The following is an 8627-nucleotide window of genomic DNA, read 5'->3' as shown; positions in this document are numbered from 1 at the left end:
ATTAGAACACTAAAAAATAATATAAAAAAGGTCAATGATAAAAATAAGTAAAAAATAAAAAAGAACAAAGTTAAATAAAAATAAAAAAGACACCTTACATATTAAACATAAAGAACAGTAAATGATAAAAAAAATTAATATGAACTAAAAAATAATAAGAAATAAAAATATAAAAGAGAGTACTATACATTTTATAATGTCAAACAAAAAAAAGATTTTATAATTTATTTTAGTTCCGTGAGTACTCTTTAATTTAGTATATTTTGGACTATAAATTTTTATTATTTATGACTCTTTTATTACTTATAATTACTATATAATAAAAATAAATAAAGTACAATAAAAATAAAAAATAAAAACAAAAAAAATCATACAAACATAATATATAATAATTACAACCAACAATATATATCATATGAACAAAAAAATTATAATAAAAAGTAAATAAAATTTATATGAATATAATCAAATAAAAAAAATAAAAATTTTATACATAACATAAATATAGTACAATAAAGGATAGAAAAAATAATTTATATAAATAAAAAATAATAAAAATTAATAAAAATAAAATTTATATCAATAATAGTTGTCATATAAATAAAAAAATACAATAAAAATATAACAATAGAAAATTAAAAAAATAACATCAGAACACTAAAAAAATAATATGAAAAATATTTATGATATAAATAAAAAATATAATAAAAAATATAAAAATTAAAATATGAAAGAAAGAACTAAAAAATATTAAAAAAAAATTAAAATCTTTACCTTGAAAGAGTTTGATAAAAAAAATTCTGTAATGAAAAACATAGAAAGAACTACTATGCAAAATTATGTGGTTATAGGCATCCTTTTCATAGAAGAAATGAAGGGTATAGTTGGTAGATATGAAATGAATTTCTTACCTAATTCCTCCAACAATCATTAATCTTCTCAACGTGAACGCAGAAACTTGAATTTTTAGCTTCACGTGAACGTACGTTCACAGGTGAAAGCACTTCTGGGTTAGGGATTCCAAAAAATTGCCAAACATAACAATGTGGCGTTCAAACGAGCTTTTATGTTCCCCAACGTGAACCCCAAACACGTCCTACATGAGTGCCATGTTGCATGACATCAACATAACCAAATTAGTACCAATCCTTTTGTGTCATGTGACACTTAACAACACATTTGCATCTTACTAGAATTAAGTGTTTCAAGGGCAAACAAAAGCTTTTGTTCTATTCCATTCATATTTTGATATAATAACGATATTGGGACGAGAGAGATGTTAGTTAAAAGAAGGTATGATTTTTTAAAAGCTTAAATAAGACTGTTAATCCTTATAATTTTATTAAATTTATAATAAAATTTTTATATTTTAAAAATTTTTAATTAAATCATTACACTTATTTTAAATTTATAATTATATTATTACTGTTCTAAAACCGTTTAGTTTAACAAAATGTACTGAACATATTTATTAGTGGTAAAATATGAATTAAAAAATTTGTGTAATATTTACGATTAAAAATAGCCTAATTACAAATTTAAAATTAGTATAGAAGCTAAATTAAAAACTTTTAAAATGTAAAAAATTATTGTAAATTTAAAAAAATTATAGAATCTAATAAAGTAATTTAACTTTTTGAAAATTAATCATGCAATGACTTTTATGATGGTTTTTGTAAAGTTAATCTATAAATAAAAACAGTATTACTATTTCGTTGCAACATGAAATAGAACGAAAACTCTCTTTTCCTCTTAGAGCACCTAAAAAATTATTGGATTAAAATTCTTTAGAGTGAGAAAATTAGTAAAGTAATAAAGTAAAGAATTAATCACTCTTAAATTAAAATAGTGAAATATACATTTTATAAAAATTACAAATTCAATAATAATTAACCTCTCACTTATCAGTTATCACTAACAATTTTCTCATTTTAGAAGATCAAAATTATTTTACGTCTGCAAATAGTAATAACAATGCCAATGCAAGAACCCGAAAAAAAACAAGAGGATGGCCTAATAAAGCTATTATACAGAATAACTCAAATAACAAAAAGGTGAAAAAAACACCCATATAGATAAAAGACCACGAGAAGTAAATAGTAGTACATCGCAGAGAATTATTAGCTTGTGCTGAGGTCAGAATTAGTTACAACAGACTGGAAAATGGGTTGTGATATCAAAAGGGAATTATAGTGTAAAAAAAGGATAGGTATTACGTTGCTATTTGATAGTGCAGACCTCCCTTGAATTCAGGGTGGTATCGGTATACTGTTTCACTGATTCTTGCCTTATATATCAATTGAGTACTTCTCATTTGTCAATAGAGTAAACATATATTACTTTGCCATATTGCTACTGTGAGTGTTAATTAATGCTGGTAGTGCCTATTAAGAGGATGGACCCCAGCATTGGCATTACTATAACTATTCGCATCACCAGTAATGCTGTTTAACGGAAAACTATTTGATGGACTTTTGACTCCGAATTGACAATTTCTTAAACTAAAATGACTCAATCAATCATAAAGGAATTAAATTGAGCATATACCCTAAAATAATTATAGAAGATCTGTTGAACAGAGAAAAATTAATTGAAATTTACACCATAACAATAACAAGCCTTCAATGATTTGTATAATTAATTCTCAACATTGGGTCATTAAGCCGGTCTTCCTCCAAAACTGTGTTAGTCACAGAAAGAATAGCAAGAAGGGTAACACTACCAACCATCACAAAGCTTTATCCCACTAAAATGGTAACACTACCAATCCATGCAATTTCTTAAGGAGCTTTATCAAATGGCTGTGTGTCATTGTAACAAATATCCCATACATCTTCCATTGAATCCTTGGCAGCTGAACCAACACAATTGGGGTTTGAAAACAAAGATAACAAGACTCTTCTTCTAATACACTCCTTCAAGTTCCAATACATTAAATTAAATCAGCACTGAATAACACTACATATCTCTAGAACATAGAGTAAACTTCAACAAGAGAATTGCATAACATTTCTAATGTAGTATAAATACAATATAGTACCCAACTTTTAAAAATAATTGTTTATTTTAAAGTTCCATTCTTCACCTCAGCCAATCATCGGAACATTTTTTTCAAAAAAAAAAAAATATTAGTTCACTTGCATGCAATGCAATGATGATGGTATGAATATTAGGAGCACTATCAGTCATTGGAACACTGTCAACTATGTTTCCCTACAGAATTTGAATTCTGGCAATCCATATTTCTATTATTTGCTAACGAATTAGCACTCCCAAATCTAATCTTTACCATAATTCACAAACCAATGACCACTTGCCTTTAAACCACATGATATTATCCTCTTGTTACCCTTCACTAAGGATTAATGAACATCAATTTGAGCATAAAGGCCTAGGAGATTACTTCAATCTCATAATGTGAAACTTCTAAGCTTACCTTTGGTTCATCTAAGTCAAAGGAAAACCAGCAATAAATGGAGATAGGTCTACTAGGAGCAATATATCCATTTGAATTCAAATTATCCTTCTTGGTAATTAACTCCCTATCCTTGCATTTTTCGACCCCCTCTACTAATTTAACAACCAACAAATAAATATTCAACAGAAGATGAATCACCTTAGTGAAGACACTAGACAGTAAATTACAACTATGCATAAGTTGCAAATTATTTTGCATTGGAATTTGGAATAACTAACATGGATGATAAGTTTGATCATGGAAATGGCACTGGCATTGATCACAAACAATTTTTTATACCATCCTTAAAAAATGGTGGAAGTCTTTGATCATTGATCTGGCAACTTGGCCTATCATTTTAAAGCTAGCTGTTACTAACTTGGCTGAAACTTGTACTTGTATTGATCAGATCATATCTCATGTATTTATCATATGACAAGTTATCAGATATACTTGGTTACTGGTTAATGGACCTATATTGCAATAATCCATTATAGCTTACATAGGTGACTAAGGAAGAAGGCTTAAACTGTAGCAAGAATATTCTTTGGCATCCAATAATCATAATAATAAACAAAGGAACCCTCATTTTTATGTTTTGATATGTTTCAAAAGATTTAAGTGCAACATTGAGTGATTTATTTTGCATTCCTGATGCCCCTCCAGCACCAAGTGCACTTTATAAAATTGAGATTAATGCTTCTGTGGAAGACTTTACAGAACTCAGATGTAAATCTATTGGAATGTAAATCTATTGGAAGATTTAATTGGAAGAAAAAATAAATGATAGGTAGTAACAGAGGAGAAAAGTAAAAGTGTACCGGTTCATGCCCTCGCAATTTGAAATGACCACGAAGTAGTTCCCGCATGAAATGACAATCGCCGCTTAAATGACCAGCTCGTATCTGTTTCAACAGATTGTTGAGAAATGCTGGACAGGAAAGTTATAAGATATAAAAACCCATTCAACTTAATATTGGTGGGAAAACACTTCAGGATAGGCACCTCACTACAAGCTTGGTGAGCACAATTATTCCATTGTAAATTGACAGCACGGCAGTCATCATATGCATGAATTAGCTCATGAATTATCAACTGGTTGACCTCATCTTGAAATCTCACATGGTTACTGCACACAAATATCTGCAATCAAAGGCAATCCAATGGAGGATTAAATGAATGTTAGGTCGTTGCAAATCTTGCCACAACCAAAAAGAAGCATCGACCACAAATAGTTTATGCACTAGTATTGGCACCTTATTTTCTTTGCAAACAAGACAAGTTTCATTTGACTTAAATAGTTTATACAGAACACTTATTGGATCTTGAATCTTGATATAGTTTTGGAAGCCATGGCCACCTTATTAATTTGTAAAGCGCCTTCGACAAATACACAAATCATTTCCCTCTCAGAAAAACAAATTATTAAAGCATTGTACAAGCACTCCAAAATTAATAGTTAAGATCTGCAACCAAACAGTGATCCCAATCCTATAGTAGATTCAACACAATTACCATTTAAAGCAGCCAAAAATCAGCCACTAAGATAAAATACATGATGAAATACGAAATATACATTGAAAATGATATAAACAACACGTCCACAAAAACACAATATCTGATTTGATGGCTAATTTTTAGTGTGCATATAGCATTTTTGAATTTGAACAAAGAGACCTAAAGAGAAAAATAAAATGTAAATGTCTAAAAGGAAATAGGTACCCCGTGACCAAGAGCAAAATAAGCCATGCCTTTCCTTCCTTGGCAAACAACAGCTCTGAAAAAATTGTCCTTCACAGCACAGCCAGCTTCTGCCATGCGTCGCCTCAAGAGCTTCACCTTTGGAACTGTCCAAACAACAATGAAATGAACCAACCAACAATTGAATCAAAATCAGCAGAGCAAACAGTGAAAAGCGTCCAAACCAATTCAAAAGTAATATGAATTGTGGGATTTAGTGAAGGATAAAAAAAAGGGAAAAACTGAAAAGAATACGTTTGAGACTCTTTTGAATCATAGCTTGAACTTCGTCGACCGCTTTGACTCCCAAAGAACCACCAGGGGAAGAAGGCTCCTGTGCCATTGATTTGGTTCTGTTCACAAATGCTAATGAGAAGCGTAGGAAGGGGATTAGTTAGGGTTTGAGGAAACTTCAGTTAGTAGAGGACCACACTTTGAAGACGATGGAGTGGAGGGAGAGGCAGAAGCAGAGGAGAGGCAGAGGGAGAGGAGGGGCGGAAGCAGAGTGTGGAAAGCAACAGTTGTGGAGGAGGAAGAGCGGGGGGCGACGGTGGTGAAGGGAGAGCGCAGAAGAGGGCTTATGGTAATGGTTAAAATTACAATTTTGTAAACTATTTAGATGCAAATGAGAAAAAAAAAATCAAATTATGTTTACGTGAAATCTATACACATTCAGGCCACAATTATACCGAGTGAAAACCGGGTGAGAATCAATAGCAACATTGTGGTGCATCAGGAGCTGGAGCAGTATCAATAGCAGTATCCATTACTTTGTTCTCCTAAATAATTTGTGAAGGAATACAAGTATCTCCTCCTCCCATTCTTCTTTATCTACACAGTTAAAATCAAAGAAAAATCAAATGCTGTTCAGCAATAATGAGTAACAAATTAAAAATTCAGCCCACTAAACAGCATAATAAACAGAACAATAATCAGACCTTATAATAACAATAATCAGAAAAATCAACAATAACCACATCAACTAAATTAAGAACAAATCAGAAAAAAAAAAACAAGTAATAATCAGAGAAAATATTTAGTTTACTGGTAATCAGACCAAGAATCAGAACACCAAATACCATCACTAACTAATTTTTTTCAGGGTGGCGAGTGGTGACGGTGGCTGGTGAAAGACAGCGAGAGGGCTGAGAGGGAAAGGATGGCGCCGTGCGTGAGGGGACTGAGGAGGGTGCGTGGCTGCCAGCTGAGAGACAAGGGGGGGTTCAGGTTCAGGGCTGTGCCGCACTGTCTTCAGTGCTTGTGCGCGCCCTAAATTTTGGAGTACTATGCATCCTCACCGGGTCGGTCCAGGTGATCCGATATAGGGCCCAGACCCGGTTGAGGTAGCCTTCTAAGCAAGGTTCTGAAAACCGAACCGGTCATCGAACCGATCTAGTCATTGATTCACTAGTTTACTGGTCCAACCGGTCTAACCGTGATTCAACCAAAAAAACTGTTTTTAATAAAATAATAAATAAATTATAAATAAAAATCATAAAATATCTTTCAAATTTAAAACCATACATAAAATATCACCAACTAAATGTAATTAATCATCAAAATACGCAAAACATACAGCAAATTTGTTCACAATTAACATAATTATATTTCCATTAAAAATAACTGAATTGAATTATAGTGCACAGGTTAAAGATAGAGAATATTGTCTTAATGTAGTCAAAAAGTAAAACAAAACAGGCCCTTTTAATTCTACAGAGAAACTTTCTTGAAGGGATTTATGGCAACCAAAATAGGCCATGCTTTTGTCTGAATTGTACAAGATACGGTTAACAAGGTTAAATAAAAAGAACATTTTCCAGTTGTCTCACTGAGTCCAGCTATAGATGTAACAAACATCACTGTGTACTGTTGTAATTCTAGATCATATCTTACTTTTCCATCAGGCAGTGAAACAACAGACTCAGCTCCAAAAGATGTTATTATCTTCACCAGCTCCCAATTCCCATTTGAAAGTTGAAGCCAACACTGAACCTTCTGAAATAATGAACTTCAGAAGTAAGGGAAAGAAATAAAAAATTCTAAACTATCCATGTCTTACTAATAACGAGAACAGAAAAACTAGTCTCTTGAACTCAATAATTACATCAGTTATCCAATTAAATAATTGCATCACAGTTATCATAAACTGATTTCAAAGCCTAGAAGCAGAGTGAAATTAAAAACATGAAGCATGTAATAAATCAAAAGATCACCAATTGCAAATTTTTTAATAAGAACAGAAATTAAGAACAATGAAATTAATAAATCATTCACGAAATTAAAAACAGCAGCAGCATTCAGCAACAAACATTTACCATTCAGAACAAACAGCATTCAGCAACAAGACCATATCTGAACTCAACAATCAGCATTCAACAACAAACATTAACCAATAATTACACTAAACCTCCATCCAGCAACCAGCAACCAGCAATGACAAAATAGCAACAAACATTAGTACATAAACATTTCAAAACAGTGATGACACTAAACCTGCACCCAGCAACTAGCAATTACAAAACTACAACAAACATTATAAAACATTACAAAACATTACACAAAAATTTGAACAAAAATTCCAGAAATTAAAAAGAACAAGAAGAACCAAGCATTCAGAAATTAAACAGAGCCATCACTCATCAGTAAACAGAGCAAAATTAAAAGGAAGAAGCGGATGCGAAGCAAAATTAAACAGACCCATCAGTAACCAACCAGAAGCAAAATTAAACAGAGCCATCACTCATCACTCATCAGTAACCACTAACCATGGCAAAATTAAAAAGAAAGAGCGGATGCGAAGCAAAATTAAACAGACTAACAGAGCCATCAGTAACCAGAAGCAAAATTAGATAGAGCCATCACTAACCTTCGACGAAGACACGGATGGCAACCGGCGAGACGACGGCGATAGGCGAGGCGATGGCAAGCGGCGACCCAACGGCGAGCTGCTCCAAGCCACGAACAGAGAAGCCAGGGAAGATGGGGACGACGAGCTGAGCTACCTGGGTTCCGGACAGGGGGGAAGAGTAAGAAGTGGAAGCGCCGAGAACCTGGGGACGGCGGCGGCAAGGAACCTTGGGCTAGGGTGTTACTGCGTGCTGCTTTGCGTTCGGCTTCTGCGTGCTGGAGAGCAGAGGCCAAGAGGGGTGTTACTGTGCGTTAGGCATATTAGGGTTCAAAAATCACAACCAAACTTCAACGCACCATTTTTGGAAATTTTGATTTTTGACCCATTTAAAAAACTGGCCGGTTCACGGTTGGATTGACGGCAGCAGTCCAATTGTCGGTTTTTAAATTTACGATTTTAGTTTTTGACCGAACCGTGTTTGGCAACGGTTCATAGTTTAACCAGTTCGACCGATTAATTTAAACCGATTTTCAGAACCTTGCTTTTAAGTTCTAACTTCTAAGTTTCGTTTCTTTACTCCGG

The 8627-nt window shown here is 32.8% G+C and overlaps 1 protein-coding gene across 4 annotated transcripts; it reads right to left on the bottom strand.

Annotated features, from left to right (window-relative positions):
• Positions 1–837: 837 nt before the first annotated feature.
• On the bottom strand, positions 838–8391 carry LOC130960887 (mitochondrial inner membrane protease ATP23-like). Of its 4 annotated transcripts, XM_057886394.1 has the most exons (7): positions 8064–8391; positions 7091–7192; positions 5887–6028; positions 5180–5304; positions 4463–4600; positions 4279–4362; positions 2001–2915 (listed from the first exon to the last, which is right to left on the bottom strand). In XM_057886394.1, exons 3-7 carry the CDS (start codon positions 5918–5920, stop codon positions 2781–2783), a joined length of 516 nt encoding a protein of 171 aa, XP_057742377.1. In that variant the 5' UTR covers positions 5921–6028; positions 7091–7192; positions 8064–8391; the 3' UTR covers positions 2001–2780. The 4 variants fall into 4 exon arrangements, with proteins under 4 accessions (XP_057742374.1, XP_057742376.1, XP_057742373.1 ...); XM_057886391.1 differs by lacking the exons at positions 2001–2915; positions 5887–6028; positions 7091–7192; positions 8064–8391 and adding exons at positions 838–1096; positions 5453–5872; XM_057886393.1 differs by lacking the exons at positions 5887–6028; positions 7091–7192; positions 8064–8391 and adding an exon at positions 5453–5869 and having other exon boundaries at positions 1989–2854.
• Between the last annotated feature and the right edge of the window lie 236 nt (positions 8392–8627).

This window comes from Arachis stenosperma, chromosome 2, assembly GCF_014773155.1.
Source record: "Arachis stenosperma cultivar V10309 chromosome 2, arast.V10309.gnm1.PFL2, whole genome shotgun sequence".
NCBI classification, from domain to species: Eukaryota; Viridiplantae; Streptophyta; class Magnoliopsida; order Fabales; family Fabaceae; genus Arachis; species Arachis stenosperma.
Note: the sequence above shows the minus strand (reverse complement) of the source record. Positions and strands in the feature narration are given on the sequence as shown.